This window comes from Oryctolagus cuniculus, chromosome 1 (assembly GCF_051225735.1).
Source record: "Oryctolagus cuniculus isolate XC-2025 breed Fujian yellow rabbit chromosome 1, ASM5122573v1, whole genome shotgun sequence".
Lineage (NCBI taxonomy): Eukaryota > Metazoa > Chordata > Mammalia > Lagomorpha > Leporidae > Oryctolagus > Oryctolagus cuniculus.
Window position 1 is genome coordinate 17,292,113 of NC_142867.1, and position 22,474 is coordinate 17,314,586.

The following is a 22,474-nucleotide window of genomic DNA, read 5'->3' on the forward strand; positions in this document are numbered from 1 at the left end:
TCCAATGCTAGAAAAAACCCACCATTCCAAGAAAATAGAGTATGGCCTCAGCGTTGGTTGGTGGTTGGAGAACTTTTAGGGCCTGACATTGATCAGTCATTAGTGACCGGGTGGAGGGTGTCAGAAGGATGAATAGATAGGTCACTGACGGAAAAGACAGTTGGGCCTTAGTGGGGGATACCCTGTACCTCTTGTCTCCTAGGAAATTTAAGAGAGCCACTGTCTGGGATTCGGAGTCCTCTTTGAAGGGGCTGCATAAGAGGAAGTCATCCACATATTGTAATAGGGTAGAGCTGTGGGCCTTGAATGTTGAAAGATCGCTGGCCAGGGCTTTTCTGAATATGTGGGAGCTATCTCAGAACCCCTGGGGGAGGACAGTCCACATCAACTGTTGGACCTGATGATTGTCTGGGTCTGTCCAGCTGAAGGCAAATAGGTATTGAGAATCAAGGTGTAAAGGAATAGAGAAGAAGGCATCTTTAAGGTACTGTACTGTGAAGTGGGAGGTTTTTTGGGAGAACTTGTGATAGCAGTGTATAAGGATTAGGCACTACCAGGTGGATAGGGATAACTGTGGCATTAACCAGGCAGAGGTCTTGGACTAGTCTATACTCGTCTGATGGTTTTCGTACTGGGAGTATAGGCGTGTTACAAGGGTAATTAGGGGGTATTAGGAGATTTTGTTGGAGGAGCCTGTCAATGAAGGGTTTAAGACCGCATCTATGAGTTTCAGAGATGGGGAATTGGGGTTGGTTAGGGTATGGAATGCCCTCCCGGAGTTTAATAAGGGCTGGCTGGTGGTGAGTCGCCACCACTGGTGTTGACAAATCCCATACCCGAGGGTTGACCTTCGTGAGAGAGACCAGCTATTGGGGGTTTGGTGAATCAGGGGAAGGGGGTTGGAGAGGTTAGAGAAGCAATCAAAGGGAGTAGGAGAGCAGCTGAAGGTTGTTGCGGTAGAATGTGGAGACTGGCGCCCAGTAGGGGAATCAGGCAGGCAGGGATTACCAGGAAGGAGTGGGAGAAAGGGTGGTAATCCAATTAACAATGCAAATCTGGTGTGCACCTAGGGTGGGAGGGAGTCCCATCGATCCCCATTACAGAAATTGAAGAGGGCAGGAATGGGCCCACATAGGCCAGCAGGACAGAATAGGTAGCCCCCATATCCACCAGGAATTCTGTGGACTTACCTGCTACTTGAAGCATTACCCTGGGCTCAGTGAGGGTTATAGGGGTCCCTGAGTCTGGGCTCCATCAGTCTTCAGTCATCCCCAGCAGTTGTAGTGTGGAGTCCTCTTGTGGAGTCGGGCTTCCGCATGGAGGTGCAGGAGTTGGGCTTCCAGTGGCCCAGTTGGCCACATGTGGGGCATGGCCACGTGGATGTGCAAGGGTTGGGGCATGCTTGAGCCCAATGTCCCTCTCTTCCATAACTGAAGCATGCCCTGGGGGGCTGGCTGCCCTTGACCCTTCTTCCCTCCACCAGGGCTGCCACCAGGGCCTGAGTCTGGAGGGTAACCTTTTTCTGCATCCTGGTCTGTTGTGTCTACTCAGCTGCCTCTTCCCGAGTGTTATGGACCTTGAAAGATATCTTTACAAAGTCTCTAATGGGGGTCTCTGGACCATTCTCCACCCTTTTTAGTTTTTTCTGATGTCGAGGTGGACTGGGAAATAAAATGAGAGGCTAGAATCACCAGAATTGCTGCCCCCAAAGGGGAATGAGGATCCAGTTTGGTGAAGTTAGGGCCTCAGTGAGCCTGTTTAAAAAAAGAGCTGGGTTTTCTCGCAGGTCCTGGATGACCTCTTGAAGTCTATCAAAATTGACCTCCTTGTGGGAGACAGTGTGCATGCCAGCCAATAAGTATCTTATCATATTGGCCACATTTTGTCTTCCCGCCTGTCCTTCCTGGTAGCCCCATCCTGTCTCCACCTCTGGTACTGCCTGGGCTCCTGGTGGGAGAGTGAGATCAGTTAATCGGGCCTTGTCAGCCTCATCTCGGGCAGCCTGTTGGACCTGTACCCATTCCTCGGAAGTGAGAGAGGAGGAAAGGATAATATCAAGGTCTTTCCAGGTGAGGTCATATGTTAGAGAAAGGTATCTAAACTCTTTTATGAACCTAGTTGAATTTTCTGAAAATGATAGGGTCATTTTCAGAATTTTTCAGAGGTCTTTCCTCGATCTGTGCAAGGTCTTGTAGCACGAACGGAACATGAACACACACAATACCCTCAGCCCCAGCCACCTCTCAAAGTGGGAGGAGGTGCCAGGGCTTCTGGTCATGTGACCACGTGCATGCACTTACGGGCAACAGTGATATCACCTGGGTGCCGGTCATAGGTAATGGGGAAAGGGACTCATCGCAGGTTATAATGAAAGTGGGGTTAGATGAAGGGCCAGTTTCAGGGGGCAGAACAGAACATGGAGGTGGGGCAGAAGAATGTGCGTATGGGGGCAGGAGGTTCCTGGCTACCTGCGGGGTCCCCAGAAACTCAGGAGGGTCTGAAAAGGTGGTGGGTGGAGAGTTTGGCAGTAACACAGAAGAGACGTCCTGAGGAGGTGAGGCTATGGTCTTGGCCAGCAAGACCTGGGCTGTGGAACAGGAGGAGCGGAGAATAGGGTGGGGGTGGAGGTCCCAGAAAGCCTGGACATTCGAGACCTCTGACCATTTTCTCTCCCTGAGGCAGAAATTCTCAAGGTCGGTAAGGACACTGGATCAAAGTTTCCCTCAGGGGGCCACTTAGATCCTTTGTCAAGTACATAATTAGGCCATGTCTGGGTAGAGCAGAAGATTAGGCGTTTATACCATAGGTCCTGGGCTAGTCCCAGTTGCTTCAAGTTCTTTAGGAGGCAGGCCAGTGGGTATTTTGAGTCCCACCCTTGGGATTGGCCAGATCCCATGGTCTCCCCGGCAGCCTGGGATCTACTGGAATTCAGGCAAGTCGTCCCCTGTCCCAAATTTCAGTAGAAAGATATGAGGTCAGTCCTCAACAGGGCTAAGCCAGCAGCCAGGACATTGCCACAGCTGCTGGGAAGCTAATCAGAGAACAGAGCCTGTGTGCGCATGATTTGGAAAAATAGGTCCCTATCCAGATGGTGAGGCTGGCCGGAGATCTTAGAGACTGAGCCAACCCAGAGGAGGGAGGGAGAACAAGAGAGGAGTTACTTACAGTTGGTCGAGTGTGGTCTGTAGTCTGCCTGGGGCACTAGACAGGTTCAGGGAGTGAGGGGGCCTCGAACCCAGAAAGGGGAGGTATAGACCCTCAGCTCCTAGGTTTTGGCATCATCTGAAAGGTGTCCAGCATGTAACAAATCTTCCCAGTCAGATGAATCATTTAATTCACAACCTTTTATTGGAATTCTGCTCCCAGGTGAGGTTCTCTGGGGAAGAGCTGGGGCAGGGGAAGTCTCACGTCAGAGGTTGGGAGGGCTCCTTTTATAGATACAGGGCATGGGGGTTAAAGGTTGAGGCAGGTCTGATCCTCATTGGTTGACCTTTAGGCACCCACAGCAATCTTGACAAGGACTTTTCGTTCCCAAAGTGAGGGTAGGGACTCTCCATTCCTGGAAGTTCAGGCCTTCTCTCCTTGCAGATCCCAAAGCTACCAATTAGGTGTTAAAGCTATCATATAAATAGGATCAAGTGCCTGGTAATAATAATAGATAGAATTAAGAAGGAATGATGTCCAACGTGGGAAGCAGTCCACACAGCAGACTCATAGAATAACAATAGCTTTAAGTAACACTCTGACCTCAGAATCAACCCCTAAGGCTTCCTGGTCTGGCCTGTAAGAGCATTTCAGGCATGGAAAGCCATGACATTGTGGCAAAAAATGTTCCATGTGAAGGATCTCTATGAGTGAGACCCCATGGAAAGAAATGGCCATCAAAGAAGGATGTGCTTTTCTCTGAAGGGAAGAGAGAACTTCCACTTTGTTTACGGCCTTGTCCAAATACTGACGGAGTTTATAGACTCAAAAGGTTTCCATATCCTACACAGCTCATGTCAAGAGGCTTCGGTGGTCACTGATGTCATACATAAGAGTGTTAGTTGTTAAATTAACAAGAGTCACTGTGCACTAATGCCCCATGCAGGACCTTTGTCCTCAATGAGTCATATTGAGAGTTAACTGTAAAACCAGTTCTCAAACAGCTTGTGTGTGTGTGTGTGTGTATGCCAAATGTTGAAATCCTTACTTAGTATAGAGTTGGTCTTCTATGTCCAAAGTTAATTGAAAATGAATCTTAATGGAGAATTGGATTGGCAAGAGAAGAGGGCGGAGGAGGATGGGTGGAAGTGTGGGTGGGAGGGCTTATATGGTAGGAAGAATAATTATCTTCCTAATTGTACTTACAAATTTTGTATTCCTTAAAATAAATTAAAAAAATAAAAAAGGGACTTATAAATACCTGTATTAACCAGCTAATATATTTATATGATGGCCTTCAATAAAAGTTGACAGGTTTCAGCTTACCTAATAAATGACCTCAATCTAGCAACTTCAAATGGAATATAAGTGTCTATTACTTCTAACATACAGAACATACGTATATACTGTGCTTCTCTTACTGATAAATGGTTTAAATGCACAAATGCATCTTTACTTTTTAATAACTATTTGATATTATGAGTTACTCTGGTTTCGATTATAACTCCTAGATAGAGAGCTAATACACACATATGTATAATCCCTGTGTCCCTCTTAGCTAAGTTCACAGAATACTTAATGTTTTCTGCTAATATACATGAGAATTTTCATGTAAGGTTTCAATGACAGTAACCCAGAAAGTCAATTTATTTGGTTAGGTTAAAAAAATACATTGAAGAGCTGTATTGTGGCATAGCAGGTGATGCTGTCACCCGTGATGTTGGCATCAAGTATGGGCACCAGCTCATGCCCCTGTTGCTTCACTTCCAATCCAGCTCCTTGATAATGACCTGAAAAAAAGCAACAGAAAATCTCTCGGGTTCTTGGACCCCTGCCTCTCTTATGGAAGACCTAGATGAAGCTTCTGGTTCCTGGCTTTGGCCTGGCCCAGTGCTGGTCATTGCAGCCATCCGGGGAGTGAATCAACAGATGAATGATTCTCTCGCTCTCACACTCTCTCGCTCTATATCTCCCTTTTAGCTTAATTTTAAACTCATCATAATTTAAATGACTTTATTTCCATTTAAATTAAAACTTATTGGGGCCAGCGCCTTGGCTTACTTTGTTAATCCTCCACCTGCAGCACCGGCATCCCATAGGGGCGCCGGGTTCTAGTCTTGGCTGCTCCTCTCCCAGTCCAGCTCTCTGCTGTGGTCCAGGAAGGCAGTGGAGGATAGGCCAAGTGCTTGGGCCCCTACACCCACTTGAGAAACCAGGAGGAAGCACCTGGCTCCTGGCTTCGGATCAGCATAGCTCTGGCCATGGTGGCCATTTGGTGGGGGTGAACCAACAGAAGGAAGATCTTTCTCTCTCTCTCTCTCTCTCTCTCTCTCTCACTGTCTATCTGTCAAATAAAGTTTTTAAAAATTAAAATTATTTTATTCTAAATTGAATTTTGAAATATAAATAGGCAAAAAGAGGCAAAAATATGAAAAACAGCAATGAAGAAGTGCTGGGTTTGTTAAAACAAAATGTATTATTTATCAAATACAAATATACCATGTGTCAATTGGCACATGAATAGATAAACTAATTGAATAAAGTCTTGAATCTTGATCCAAATACATATGGGAATTTAAAATATAATTAAGTTGAGAATTCAAATCAATCGTGTGAATGTAACCATAAAACTGAAAAAAAAACCCTGAAATTTAGAAAAACAACTAAAAGTTAGTCCCTATGAACTAACTACTATATTAAAATAAAATTACATATGAGTTAAAAATATAAAACCACCAAAAATGCTAAAAAATTGAATGCTTATTTGGGTAAGAATGAAACTATGGTTATCTTTTGAAATAAGATTTCAAAAGCTAGAGAAAATATTAATGAACATGGCTACATGAATATGAAGAATTTTACATGCTAGCAACAGATATACAAAGGTACTTCAACAGTTCATGGAAATGGACTTTTTTATTTTTGTGACAATAAATGAAACTCAAGCCTAGTGTTTTCATAATACACAGTATCATGAATTATTGAGGCCCCCTTACACTTGAATGTGCAATGATACATTATTCACCATTAAAAAAGAGATCTTGTCATTTGCATCAATATGAAGCAAACTGGGGGACATTACATTAAGTGAAGATAGGCCAGACACAGAATTAAACATATTGCATGACGTCACTTATATACAGCATCTTAAGAAAAGTAGTCCAATATATATAGGGAATAGAGATGAAAACAATGATTGTCAATGTCAGAAAGAGGTGAAAGGCTAGAAAGTGTGGAGAAGTGGGTCAGAGGTTACAATGTACAGATATGTAGGAAGAGTAAGTCTAAAAAACTAATAATGTACAGCATGAGGATTATTCTTTATGCAATTGTACTTTACTTTGGATTTCTGCTAAATGAGTAGAGTTCAGCCTCTACCACAACAAGAAGGAAAACTGGGTATGTTAACTTGCTTCATTAGAATAAATATTTTATCTTTATCCCATAACAACATGTCGGATTTATTTAAATATGAACAATAAGATTTATTTTTAAAATACTGAATAATGTAACAAAGTTGACAACATATCACAAAGCGGAAAAAATTACATATATAAAACTAAAGATCAGTTTCTTTAGTTTATATTAACTCATAAAAAAGTATGGAAATTATATTTTGAATGGAATGGATAAAAATATTAACAAGCAATTTGTAAAGTATTACACATGGTATTTAATACAAATGATATTAAAATGCTCTAACACAATTATAGCTAAAGGATTTCAATTATAGAATTAAATAAATAACAATTCAGACTTTCATTATCATAAACATGAATTTGACAGAGACATTCTCACAGAACATAGAAAAGTTTATAATCAGTACAACCTCAATGATTTCATTCTGGCAATAACTATGAACATCAGCATTTTAAATATATATAGCTTTGACCGTTAATTCAAATACATATGTATATTACCAATTCCAGGAACTGATACGTGCTTATATTTTAAAAATAAATGTTTATTGCAAAATTATTTTCCGTAAAATAATTGGAAATAACATGAAGAATATTGGGCACATTCATTTTAGTACATTTTTATGAGGGGATATTTACAAACCTGAGGAAAAATTTGACTGGTATGGAAAGATCTTCATGATTATATGACATTAATATCCATGTTCTCAACAAACAATAGTGTATATGTTTATGTATAATATCTACATATGAAATGAATGTGGCAAAATGTTAAAAATTGTTAAATAAAATTTAAAAAATGCTCCTAGGAGTACAAAACAAATAAACATCACACTGTTCTCTCTAAGTATGTATAATTTTATTTATTTATTTATTAACTTTTGGAAGGCATGATAACAACAAGAGAGGGAGAGAGAGAGAAAAAGAAATCTTCCATCTGCTGAATCACTTCCCAAAAAAGCCACAATAGCCAGGGCTTGGCCAGAGTTAAGTCAAGAGCCACGAACTGCATCCTGTTCTCCCACATGGGTAGCAGTGGCTTAGGTACTCAAGCCATTTTTTGCTGCCTTCCCAGGCACAATAACAGGAAGCTAGATCAGAAGTGGAGCATCAGGGACTCAAACTTGTACTCCAACATGGGATGCCAGTGTCGCAAACAGTGGCTTCATCTTCTATGCCACTGGTCTGCCCACTATAATTACTGTTTATAAAAAATTTTACTAAATTGCTTAGAAAATGAAAACTTGAACAGACAAGAAAAGCACAGAAAGATACATTTAAATATCAATATTTATATTTATTTGCAAAGAGTATTACCTGACGAAACTTCAAGAATAGATTATAGTGTATCTTAGGGAAGATACTGAGTGACTATGTCTGCAGATGGATAAGGAGTTCATTTTGCATTTCCAATTCTTTTTGATCGATTTCAGAGGCAGTGTTGTGGAGACAGAGTGTGCTCCTATCTATTGGTTCTCTCCCCAAATACTTGCAAAGGCTCCAGCCAAGGCCAAGAACCCTGTCTGGATCTCCCATGTGGCATGAATCCCACTAATTTAGCCATCACTGCTGCCCAAAGAGTTTGCATTAGTAGGAAGCTGAAATCAGGAATGGGAGCAAGAAAACAAATTCAGGGATTCTTATGTGAGACAGGGTATCTTAGCCAGTGACTTAACCAGATGAAACAAATATAATTATTTTATTACATTCTGGATGGTTTCTATTTTTACTATAGCTATAATCAACTAAAAATTCAAATTTCAAAAATCTAGAAGTATTACACTTGTGTATACAAAATCTGTTAAGTTGAATAAAGAGGGCAGTCTATATAGAAATAAATACTCCTAAATTATATGAAAAATGAACCTAAATGATTAGAGCTAACAATAAATAAAACTCTCAGAAAGAAACTGAGTTAAATAAATAAATCAACTGAAAAATCAGTGTTACAATATAATTTCTTCAGCAACTAATCACTATAATTGATTCATTACTATATTTGAATTACACCTTTGTAAATGAAGTAAAAAAAAATAAAAGGTTATAGAGAAAAGTTTCCAACAAAAAAGACAACTATTATTTGTGCAATCATATGTTTTATTATTCAATAATAATTGTCATAAAAGCTAATACTGTGCCAAAAGATAAATTGCATTAGAATTAAGAAAATCTCCAATTCCCAAAGAGACAGAGTCTAAAATCAAGTGATTTTATCATTACTACATTTTATGACGTTTCCAGAGCTTCTTAATGGCATTTATCATTTCTGTGTTTCTCAGAGTATAGATTATGGGGTTCAGCATGGGGGTTATGACTGTATAAAACACACTCACTGATTTGTCAATGGGAAGGGTCTTTGCAGGTCTTGCATAAATAAAAACGCAGGGAACAAAGAAGAAAACAACCACAGTGATGTGGGAACCACAGGTCTGGAGAGCTTTCCGTCTCCCTTCCTGACTATGGTTCTTTAAAGAGTTCCAGATGACACCGTAAGAGATGAGTAAGAGCAGGAACACAACAGCACAGATCACGCCTCCATTGGCTGCCACTAAGAGACCAGTGACATAGGTGTCAGTACAGACAAGTTTCAATAAGGGGTACATGTCACACATGTAATGATCAATGATGTTGGGACCACAGAATGGGAGCCCATAAATAGTGCTGAGTTGAATGACTGAATGCAGAAACCCTCCAACCCAGGACACTACTAGCAGCACAACACACACCCATTGCCTCATGATAACCAAATAGTGCAAGGGCTTACAGATGGCCACATAGCGGTCATAGGCCATCGCCAACAGAATAAAGACCCCTGATCCACTCATAAAGTGCTCCATAAAGAGCTGGATCATACAACATTGGAAGCTTATGGTGTGTTTCCCAAAGAACAAGTCTGAAATCAATTTAGGAGTAATGGCTGAGGAGTAAAAGACATCCATAAAGGAAAAACAGGCAAGAAAGAAGTACATTGGTGAGCCCAGGGTCTTACTGACAGAGACAGTCACGACAATGAGCAAGTTCCCCACCACAGTCAGAATGTAGACGATCAAGAACAAAACAAGAAGTATTTTCTGTCTCTGTGCATTCTGTGTAAGTCCCAAGAGCACAAAGTAAGTCACATTGTTCCTGGATTCCATCTCTTCTTTCACAGGGGCTGATTTCAGATATTAGAAACAGTTTCTCTAAAAAAGAAGGAGGAAATCTTTTAGGTACATAAAAAGCTTAATATTTATTCATTCATTCAAAAATATGAATGTCTATTTGTGTTGAGTCTATTACAAATATGAGAGTTATCAAACCAGATGAAACAGGGTACCCTACTCTTAGGGATTTGGTACATAAGGATTGATTCAGACTACGACAAGATAGTTTAATAATTGTGTTAAATTTAGTCAGTTATTGTAAAGAATCACAAGGCTAAAACATCTGAGTCAATCTGGAGACTTGGAAGGATTCTCGGAGGAAGTGTAACTTATCTGATTTATGAGGAAAATTTAGACTTAATTAGAAAAAATCATAGGAAGGGAATTCCACAAGAGATACATCCTGTATCAATTCACTGTATTATAACACTTGAGAAAAATTTGCAGGTAATTTACATATTCAAAATGGATAGAATTATTCATAGACCTTTGTTAACAGATCAACATCTCAAATTGAATGTCAATTTAGTATTTCTAAAACCATTTAAAAATTCCTTTCTAAATGTTTCCTAGTTGATAAATTATTTTTTTAACTTTTATTTAATGAATATAAATTTCCAAAGTACAGCTTATGGGTTACAATGGCTTCCCCCCCCATAACGTCCCTCCCAACCGCAACCCTCCCCTTTCCCACTCCCTCTCCCCTTCCATTCACATCAAGATTCATTTTCGATTCTCTTTAAATACAGAATATCAGTTTAGCATACATTAAGTAAAGATTTCAACAGTTTGCTCCCACACAGAAACATAAAGTTAATAAATTATATCACTTGCCACATTACTATTCATACTAAAAAATCATACAATATCTTTCATACCTCTAATCCTCTGATTATGGATCAACACATATTTAAAACACTGTTAACTCTACAATCAAAACACTCCAAATTTTATCTTCTACAACCTCCCAGTTTCCACCAGTCAACTCTCATAGCCTCTTGCAGGTTTTCTGTACTTATATTCCAGAGTTCCATAAACTACATACATGAAGCAGCCCAAATTATCCCTTTTACATCTTTTTGAGATCATATCACCGTCTGTTCAAAACCCCTACAGTGGCTTCCTATCCTAAGTTCAAATAAATACGGTATTTCTATATAGCCTACATGACCCTTGATGATTGGGATCAAGGCTATCTTCCCAAATTCATCTCTTACAAGATTTCAAATCCATCCTATTCAAGACTGTGTTTGCTGTTCTTCAAATATCATTATGCTTTTCCATAGCCTTGGTTTCATTTTAATAAATAGTAATATCAGAAATCAGAAGCAATTTAACATTAAAATAATAATAAATATTACACAAATAAGTATTGTAAGTCTAAATTTTTTTTATTCATTCAGTCAAAAAAAAAAAAAACCTTATATAACACACAGTTGTTATATGCCTTAGAAGTAAAGTAGACTTTGAGGTATCATAGATTATTTAGGCTCAGGATCTAAAATCCAGGCGTCACATCATCAGAAGAAAAAAGTTTTGCTGACTAAGGAATCACTTTTTCACCTGACTCTACTGTATTAACAAATAGATGTATATAGCTTTGAGTAATGATCCCTAAATAAAATATATGTTCTATACAAGCAGAAATGGTTTACTTTATTCAAAGTATGGCAACTCCTTACTCTGAACTATACTTTGCAGATTTGTAAATGAAATTATTCTAAACATTTTTTGTGAGGGTCTAATGTGATGAAACATAGGAAAGTGTGTAGTACAGTACTTGAATGCTATGGAGAAAACATTAAAATTCCATTTGTGCAAACTGGCATATATATCACAAGTTTATATCCCTCTGAAATGCAAAATCACTAGAGAACAAAACATTTTCACCCTATCAGTTCCATTAAAATAGACAAAACATAATTTAATGAATGGAAATGCTAACATTGCTAGAACACCTAGCACTAGTTTTGCAAAATTCTGCAAGATGCTATGTGATTCTCACAAGTATGTTTCATACAACTAGGTTTATATTCATAGACATGCAAATATCATCACATAAAGCATAAATATTGATACTTGTGCTAATATATGATACTTGTCCCCCCTTTACATGTGAAGAAACAGCTCAGGAAATTCAGTAAATTTTCCCACACTCATATACTTTTCAGTGACAGAAGTGGAATAAGAAACTAAACGTCCTTGACCTTCAAAGATCTTGGAAATCAGAAGTTTTTCAACATTTCCACTCTTGCAAAGTCAAACAGTATAATTTCCTACATACCAGGAAAAAACACACATGAAAATCTCTAAATTCTTCTGTTAACTGCCACTTTCTCACCTTTTGGAGGCTTCCTCAGAGCCTGATGGAGAGCTTTGTAACTGACGCCTTAGGACAAAGAAATGTGTCTTCCATATTTTTTACTAGAGAAAGAGGGAGAGAGACTTTATTCCTTGGAACATATTTGATTTCTTGTGACTATGCCCATTTTTTACAGTCTTCTAAATATTTGGGTAAATTATGATTTCCATTGGAGAATTACTAAAAGGCATCAGATCACACACAAAAAAAAATTAAAAATTCCACATTCAGTAAATTCCTGAACAAAGTAAACAAACAAATAATAGCAAACTAAATTATAACATTGAGAAATCTTTGGAGGTAATTTACATATTCAAAGTGGATTGAACCGATTATTCATAGATCTTGGTTAACAGTCTGCATAAGAAAATAGCAACCGGTCATGTTACCAGGAGATGTTTCCTCTACTGTTGACCTATTTTCATCTAAATTCAAAAAGAAAAATTATCATTCAGATATTTTTCCAATCTCTTTCAATTCTGTTATGATAGCCAAACTTTTCTGCGGTATTTTGAGAACGCATTCATGCAATAAGTAATTGCTCATCTGTAGACAGTTGTATCGCATCTTAAGAGTACAGCATGCTCCCCAGCAGGGGCCAAAATCACTGGACAACGTATATCTCCTAACCTCACATAGCCCTGTGACCTGCATCTGGAGCTTGTCCAAGATTCATGCTTAATTAAATTCACTGGGATTTCCCACAAAAATTGTAAAGATGTCATTAGACCAATCACATGACCAGGGTCAGGGAGGTTCAACAAGGAGGCAAAGTGTGCTTCAGAACCATTGTTAAAGCTGTTTCTGGTGGAGAATAAAATATCAGTCATTTTGTTCCAACAAGGATATCTATCACTTACGTGCGCTACCTTACTTGTCTTATTACTGATATGGCTGTAATAACTGAAAATCGATTCATTCATTCATATTCTTAAGAACTTTTCCAAGTGCCTACATGATTCCGGATTCTAAAGCACAAGCTAGAGATATTCAGTTAACAAAACAGAGAAAAAATTAGGATGGAATTTTGCCTTCAGTGACCTTATGCCTTGTAAGGGAGTCAAACATTATAATGGGAGCAGCTTAATTTAGGCAATTATAACTAGGGACCAATTCGATTATGGTGACAAATAAAGTAATGAGAGAAAATAAAGGGGAATAATTGACTCTGTATAAAATGGAAATGGCCTTATTCAAAAGCTGACAGGTAATAGAAATACAAAAATAAGAAGAGACTACTTGAAGGACATTTACATCTGGAGAACTCAAACACTGAAAACAGTTTGGCAATTTCAAGACAAAGAGAGGCTATTGTACATGAATGGTATTACAAAGGTAAGACAGAACAATAAACCCGGCCAGGCAGGGAAGACTTTCCTAAAGAATTTGAATTTCAGTGCCACCTTCATGTGAGTTTGATTTTATCTCAGTTGCTTCATGTCTGATCCAGGTCCCTGCTAATGCACCTGGGATAGCTGTGAAAGATGGCCCAAGTATTTGGGTCCCTGATACCCAAGGGAGAGACACGGATGGAGGTCCAGGCTCCTGCCTTCAGCCCTGTCCAGACCTGGACCACATTGCAGTCATTTGCAGAGTGAACCTGTAGATGGCAGACCTTTCTCTCTCTCTCCCTCTCCAACTCTGTTCCTTCCTCTCTATGTAACTTCCTATCAAATGAATACATAAGTCCTTTTCAAAATTTTGAATTTCATTTAACATTATTGTAATATATGTAATGAAACATCTAATACACCAAAATGTATACAACTGTAAATCTCAAAAACATTTTGCTTTTTTAAATGTAAATAAATCACAGAAATCAAAGATAAATAAACAAATAAGAAAAAATGAGAATGAGGAAAACATGGCAAGTTTCCAAATTTAAAACTTGAGAACATGCCACCACATCGCAGCTTCAGGCAGCCTGTGCAGCAGCTACATTCCTCACCAGCACAAAGCCCGAAGCATCCTGTGTCACAGCCGGATCTGCACCACCCAAACACTTTCTGTACACCATCTAATCTCTATCTGGGCACCACCTGAACTTCCCTTTCTTTTTCAAACTTATTTCAAAGGCAGAGTTGGAGAGAGAGAGAAAGAGAGAGATTGAGATTGAGAGAAATCTCTCATCCAGTGATTCATTGCCCAGTGGCCACAATAAACCAGGAATAAGGAATTCCATCCAGCTGTCCACATAGGTGGCAGTGGCCCAATCACATGGACCATTACCAGCTGCCTTCCCAGCAGAGCAGAGCAGCCAGAACTCTAAGTGATGCTTGGATGGGGGTTGCCAGCATCGCAGGGGGAAGCCTAAATTCTGAACCACTGTGGGGAGCAACTCGGACCTAGACTGTTACTCGAATTAAGACTTATTCTATGCATCTGCTCTCCCACAATATGGCGCTGGGAGAGGAGGAAACAGCTTCTACACAGCTGCCTCCAGTTCAACCAATAAGCTGTAGGACCTGCTCCTGATTGGAGGAGAGCAGCATACTCGGCGTGTGGGTAGCAGAGTTGGGATTGGTGGAAGAGGACTATAAAGGAGGAGAGAGACAACATGCACCAGGAATATCTAAGGGGAACATCTAAGAGGAACACCTGTGCAGCCCCCGAGAGAGCCGGCCAGCAGTGTGCCTCTCCCCCGTGGAAGTGGGGAAAGTGGCAGGGGGAACTGCCCTTCCACAGAGGTGGAAGGGACGGTAGCCAACCCGGGAAGAACCAGCAGCAAACCCGGGGAGGGCGGAGCAGACAAAAGAACAGCGCAGGGTCCTGTGTCGTTCCTCCGCAAAGAGGGGGGGCGACAAACCACACAGCCCTCCTTCCATACACCTCCAAGCTCCCCTTTCATGTAGTGGAAACAAATTCCACAGTGTTGCCAAAGTAGAGCCAGCACCAACCAGAAATATCCAAGATGGCTGAATGCTCTGATTCAGATGTTTAGGTCACTATAATGTCTTTATAATAAAATTAACGTGGCTGACAACTCCACTCCAATCATGCATCTAATACTATAACATATTCTGCATTTCCCAAAAAGGACACAGAAATGGATGGGTCTGGAGCTTGGCCGTAAATTCCAGACACTTTTCAATAGTCAATTAAGCCTCACCACAGACACCCTCAGACCACCTCAAGCCCCATGATAGTAAAAGGACCATCCCAGTCTTGCTAAAGGTTTTTTTTTTTTTTTTTTCCTGGCAGAGTTAGACAGTGAGAGAGAAAGAGAGAGAAAGGTCTTCCTTTTTCCATTGGTTCACCCCCCAAGTGGCTGCTGTGCCGATCCGAAGACAGGAGCCAGGAGCCAGGAGCCAGGTGTTTCCTCCTGGTCTCCCACATGGGTGCAGGGCCCAAGCACTTGGGCCATCTTCCACTGCCTTCCCGGGCCACAGCAGAGAGCTGGACTGAAAGAAGAGCAACCGGGACAGAATCCAGTGCACCGAACCAGGCTAGAACCCGGGGTGCCGGCGCCACAGGTGGAGGATTAGCCTAGTGAGCCATGGTGCCGGCCTGCTAAAGGTTTTTGGTTCTCTCTCTCTTTCTCTCTCATGTTCTCTCTCTCTCTTTCTCTCTCTCTCTAGCATGCACGCACTCTCGCTCTTGCTCTCGCTCTCTCTCTCTTGCCCACATTTCGTTCTTGACTGTGCCCTTTTTCTTTGCTTTGATAAATCTTGTTTTCCTGTACACCTTTAAGCCACCAACTTGAATTTTTTCATATGCAGAGGGAATAGCCTAGAGTAACCCCAGCCAGGGACCCTGTTGCCCACAAGAATTCTGTTTCCCTTTCAATTTTCACAATTACTCCACAGAAAATAGTGTGCAAAACATTTGTATATGGAGAATTCTGTATTTTATCAATAATATACCTGCACTTCAAGTTCCTCATGTTCCTTTAATTGTTTTCTACCTATGTGTAGGTGAGAAACAGGGACACCCATAAATTTTAAAGAAATAAGCAACTCTCTTCAGGACAAAACAAAACCCATTTCTGAGAGCTAATCTCTAACCATAAAAAACCATCAGTGTTGTGTAGCTGCCCGAAAGTCCCCTAGGAACGTGCATTTGCCACAAAAAATCCAAAGAATTATATTTCTCTCTCACCTTGCACTTTGGATGAAGGCATGTGAGTTGATTTATGGCTATCAGGAGCCTCTATATAAGTGCTTTTAAATACCTGATTTACTTATTTATTTGAAAGGTAGAGTCGGCTAGTGCCGTGGCTCACTTGGCTAATCCTCCGCCTGTAGCGCAGGCACCCTGGATTCTAGTCCAAGTTGGGGCGCCAGCTACTAGTCCCGGTTGCTCTTCTTCCAGTCCAGCTCTCTACTGTAGCCCAGGAGAGCGGCAGAGGATAGCCCAAGTGCACCCGCATGGGAGACAGGGAGGAAGTACCCGGCTCCTGGTTTCAGATCGGCGCAGCGCCAACCGTGGTGGCCATTGGGGGAGTGAGACAACGGAGGGAAGACCTTTCTCTCTGTCTCTCTCTCTCACTGTCTAACTGTGCCTGGTGCAAGGAAGGAAGGGAGGAAGGAAGGGAGGAAGGAAGGAAGGAGGAAGGGAGGAAGGAGGAAGGAATAAGGAAGGAAGGAAGAAGGGAGGAAGGAAGGAAGGAGGAAGGAAGGAGGAAGGAAGGAAGGAAGGAAGGAAGGAAGGAAGGAAGGAAGGAAGAAGGAGGAAGGAAGGAGGAAGGAAGGAAGGAAGGAAGGAAGGAAGGAAGGAAGGAAGGAAGGAAGGAAGAAGGAGGAAGGAAGGAGGAAGGAAAGAGGAAGGAAGGAGGAAGGAGGAAGGGAGGAAGGGAGGAAGGAAAGGTAGAGTTTCAGAGACTGTGTGTGAATGTGTGTGTGTGTGTATGAGTGTAGACAGAGAAAGACACAGAGAGAGATATCCTAAACCCATGGGTTCATTCTCCAAATGTCCAGGGTTGGGCTAGACCAAAGCCAGGGACTTGGAACTCTGTCTGGGTCCCTCACATAGGTGAACCCACCCAAGCACCTGGGCAATTTTCTCTTGCGATCACAGGTGCATTAGCTGTGAGATGTATTGAAAATGGGGTAGCCAGGACTTGAACTGATGTTTTAAAGCTTCAGCAAGCCAATTAATTGCATGAGTCCATTCTCCTTAAACATTCTAGATATAATTCTGCACCTTCAGATAAGAACTATGAAATATATGAATGCCCTTTATATGCAAAATGGCACAATATCACAAAACATCAGCAAAATGCCATCAAAACACCAATGGTATATCACCTCACCCTATTTAAAATAACTACAAAAAAACACAGAAAGTAACAAATATTGGTGAGGAAAACAGAAAAGGGAAGTCTTATACATAGCTGGTGGGAAACTAAATTATTACATCCACTGTGGAAAACAGTATAGAGATTCTTTAAAAAAAAAAAAACAACTAGAACTAGAACTTACAAACATTATGTATACATCCAAAATATATGAAATCATTATATGAAGAATCAACCAAAGTACCCATTATCATATGAATAAAGAAAATTTGATACATGTATAAATACTTTGGAATATTATTCAGTCACATATGAAAGAATGAAATCCTATCACTTGCAGCAAATGGATGGAATTAGAGGACATCATTTTGAAAATAATTCAGGCACAGGGCCGGCGCTATGGCATAGGGGTTTAACGCCCTGGCCTGAAGTTCTGGCATCCCATATAGGTGCTGGTTCTACTCCCGCCTGCTCCTCTTCCAACCCAGCTCTCTGCTATGGCCTGGGAAAGCAGTAGAAGATGGCCCAAGTCCTTGGGCCCCTACACCCATGTGGGAGACCCAGAAGAGGCTCATAGCTCCTTGCTTCGGATAAGCGCAGATTCGGCTATTGCGACCATCTGGGGCGTGAGCCATCAGAAGGAAGACCTCTCTCTTTCTGCCTCTCCTACCTCTGTGTAACTCTGACTTTCAAAGAAATAAGTAAATCTTAAAAAAAAAAAAAAAAAGAATTCAGGCACAAAAAGACAAATACTACATGCTATCCCTCACATGTGGACGCTTGAAAAATATTCAATCTGAAAAGAATAATGAAACTAGAGGTAGAGACTGCTAAGAGGGATAGAATAATTTGGATAATGAGTATCAAATCATAGTTTAAAAAGCAGTAACTTTCCACTTTTCACACCATAATCAAAAGACTATCATTCATAATAATATTCTATATATTTTATGGGCAAAGAGAAGAAAGGAAATGAAAGACCCCCATCATGTTATAATGTTGAAGAAGAGGAAATATTGAATATCCTGATTTGATCAATAAACATTATATAAATGTATTGAATGTTACACTATAATGCATCAATATGTACAGTTATTGTTTTTTTCTTTTTTTTTTTTCTTTTGACAGGCAGAGTGGACAGTGAGAGAGAGAGACAGAGAGAAAGGTCTTCCTTTGGCCGTTGGTTCACCCTCCAATGGCCGCCGCGGCCAGTGCCCTGCTGCCGGCACAGTGCACTGATAAGATGGCAGGAGCCAGGTACTTATCCTGGTCTTCCATGGGGTGCAAGGCCCAAGCACTTGGGCCATCCTCCACTGCACTCCCTGGCCACAGCAGAGAGCTGGCCTGGAAGAGGGGCAACCGGGACAGAATCCGGCACCCCGACCAGGACTAGAACCCGGTATGCTGGCGCCCCAAGGCAGAGGATTAGCCTGTTGAGCCGCGGTGCCGGCCCAATATGTACAATTATTGTTAATACAAATTTTTTAGATTTATTTATTTATTGGAGGCAGAATTATAGACAGAAAGAGGGAGAAACAGAGAGAAAGATCTTCCATCTGCTGGTTTACTTCCCAAATGGCTACAAACACCAGAGATGGGCCGATCCAAAGGCAGGAGCCAGGAGCTCCTTCTGTGTCTCCGATGTGAGTACAGGTGTCCAAGCACTTGGGCCAACTTCCATCGCTTTCACAGGCCACTAGCAGAGATCTGGATTGGAAGAGGAGCAGCCAGGACACAAACTGGTGCCCATATGGGATGCCAGCACAGCAGGCAGAAGCTTAGCCTATTATACCACGGCACTAGTCTCCATGTTAATACAAATTTTGAAAATATATACTTATGTCTACCAAACTGAACAAAAGGTCTCCATTTCTATTTATCACAAAAATGAAAAGTCATCAATGTCAGAAGCATTTAGTTAGTAAGTATCCTTTTCACAAAAACAATTATTTTTAATGGCTTAAGCAGTTGTGATAGTTATTTGTTCATCAAATATTTATTAACATTTATTTGGGGCCAACCTTTGCTCAAGGTGCTAAACACACTGGTAACACTACTTGAAAACAAATTCTTGCATTTTAAGTCTTTACATATTCTGACTGCATGGTATGTTGACATCAAAATCAGAGTAAAATTACTTTTACTCTCGAGCAAGCATGGTCAAGAAAAATAAGACTAACAACTGCAATAACTACAAGTCCTCAGAAGTCTGGGACCAGTGGATCAGAGAAGAGGAGAAATGGATTCAGGTATGGCCAAGGGGTGGGAGTTCTTGTTGCCATCAAAACTCCATTAAGTATAGTCAGTGCTTATGTGTTCTTCCTCACAGCAGGGAGAGAGAGGTTATACATAACCCTTTAAAAAATTAGCTAAAAAAATTTTAGGCAAGTTGAATGTGTCTATTTTAATTTTAGGATGATAAGAGTTAGTCATCATTACTAATATTATGAGTATTTAGTTCCACTAATAGTTTACATAGATCATTTCATTTGATGTAACTTTATTATTCCCCTTTAACTGAAACTTTTAGGGGGATTGTTTTCCAAATATTCACATTTAAATGAGAAAGGTAGGATTTCAATTCCAAATTGTCTTCCTCAAACAATAGATTCTCAACCATGGTCATAGACTAAACCCATCAGCCATTCCTAAACTTGTGCATATGATAATGATCCACAATCTCCCTGTAAACAAGCAAAACACTAAAAATAAGAATCTTACATAAATGACTACTTAAAATGACAATATTATTGAGTTTTGTTCCAAATAATACAGCAGCAATAAATGATTTAATTTTTAGTGTTTATGAAGAAAAAGCAAAAGAACCATACCAGATGTTCCAGTATCAGAAAATACAGAAAGAGAAATAAGAGAATGAATGCCTAAAACTGTTCTAATTTTCTACAATGTTTGATTTTTTCATGGTTTCAAATTAACAACTATTCTATGAATCATAAATATTGAGACTATCATGACCTCAAAACTTCTGCTGTGAAGGGTTCTTCCTTAATGAATTGAATCCATTAACAGTCTCAGGATATGCAAATGATCTCTGGGAATATTGCTCAAGTCCAACGCAAAGATCTCCTACTGCATACGCTGAAAACACATCCCCATTTGAAAACCTGTCTACTGCACTAGAATGTGTGGAGCTGTATCCTGGAAATCTGCCCATCTAAAAAGTCCTTTAAGCCTTTGAAAATACACTGAGGATTAGCTGCAAAATGAGTGATAGAAATATCTAAATAGGATATTCTTCATGAAAAATGATTTACCTCTTCACTTTTACATCAAAAGGCATCAAACTCAGAACCAACATATTCAGGCATCAGTGTTATACTTGGACTTGAATCTTAGATGCTATGTTCTTTTCACTTTACCATCTAAGGATGCAGTCATGTTATGTTTAGAATATTTCTCCATTACACTACATTTAGATCTACATCTTCTTCATAGCATAATATATCTGCATTTCTGGGAACTTAAACAGCTCAACATAGGAGTTACTCCCAAAGCTCATTTTTTTTTATTTGAGAAGTGGTCACAGGGTGCTGTAGACACACAAATATTCAGTACACAAAGAATTCAGTGACTACAGTAACATGGGAGACACAATAGAGAGAGCTTTGTGCATTTCCTCCATGATTTAAAATTTCAACCTGTATTGGAAGACCTCACAGGAGAACATCAAAAGGAGAAAATGAGAAGATGAGCCCACTCTTGACAGCAACCATGAGAATGGAGTTGTCGACATAGATGAGGTTCAACAAAGGGTTCCTCATAGCACACAGGTGAGCTTGTCACTGGGTCACACAGGCAGTCAGATTGTGATGAGTATTCATACTGGGCATGGCCTGAGCCTGCAGCTCCTATCTCTTCTTGGAGATGGACACACATGTATCAGTGCATGGTCATCCTGCAGCACAGTGAGGGCCACATAGTGTCACAGACCATCCCTCAGTAGAATGATCTCAGCAGAACCAAGAGGTACTAGAAAAGCGGCCCATCATGCATTCCCTGGAAGAGATTTTTCTTGTTGTTGTTGTTTCCTTAGAGAAAAGTGTCAGTTAGCATTTTAAGGATCATGGAAGAAGCACAGCAGTTATCTATAGGGGATCGGTAACACAGCCAAAATTGTAAAGAACTGCTGGGGAATATAAAAGGAGACCTGACTAGATAAAAACACTTCTCTTCATGGACAGCACTTCTCAAATCTATAGAGATATATATTGTTCCATAAATAAAATCACATCCAAAATAACTGAACTTAGTTTTGTGACTAGTTTACACTGAATTTGAAAACATGCATTCCCAAAAATAAGCATGTTTCTAAAAAAAATTGAGGGGCTACAAGCCTTATTGGTAAGACAAAAGTATTATGCATAAAATGTTTACTCTGGGAGTAAAATAGGATGACATTAGTGAAAGATGAATGGAAGTTTACTTTTATTACACAATTAAATGGGATTTTCTTGTTCTTGTTATACTATAGTTTGTCTTATTTTACAAAACAGAAGTATCACTAGCCAAATATTTCATATGTATACAACAGAATCTGATTGTAGAGAATTATCTTCACACCACAAAAGATCTTAACTATTTAATAAAAGGTCAATATAAAGGCTCAAATAACTATAGATAAAACTAATACTTAGAAAGAAAATTTTCAATAAGAATGAATAAAATTATTAATAATCAATGTAACTGAAAATTGTACCCACTAGTTAACTAAACACTGTGTATTGACTATCATATATAGATGTATTATGACTTTCTAGCTGAGACAATATGACAGTATACATAACTATTAAAAAGCTTACTAGAGAGGGAACAAGTTGTTATTCATAATAAAACATGAAGTTATTTGCATAATTAACATAAGTTTTTTGAAAGAAAACAAATTTTCTAAGGACTCTTGGGTCCAAGGAGATGACCCCAGAAGTCAGACTGTCTTCATGGAGTTGAAGAAACTTAAGTTGTTTTTCAGCATTATAAAAGTTTATTTTCATAATTGTAAAGAGGTAAATCTCCAAACTTTACAATTCCTCACTTATTTTTAACAAACGATTTAATAAGTAAATAAATTAAAAGCTTCAGAATATCAAACCATGTTTAAAAATTCTGAGGGTTAATTATAAATCTGAGTTATTTTAAATGATGACGATGACGG

General features: G+C 39.8%; 1 protein-coding gene across 1 annotated transcript; it reads right to left on the bottom strand.

The window, feature by feature from the left end:
- Window positions 1–1,758: 1,758 nt before the first annotated feature.
- On the bottom strand, window positions 1,759–9,700 carry LOC100352564 (olfactory receptor 4A47-like). The gene is made up of 2 exons (XM_089303298.1): window positions 8,787–9,700; window positions 1,759–1,789 (listed from the first exon to the last, which is right to left on the bottom strand). Exons 1-2 carry the CDS (start codon window positions 9,698–9,700, stop codon window positions 1,759–1,761), a joined length of 945 nt encoding a protein of 314 aa, XP_089159424.1.
- Between the last annotated feature and the right edge of the window lie 12,774 nt (window positions 9,701–22,474).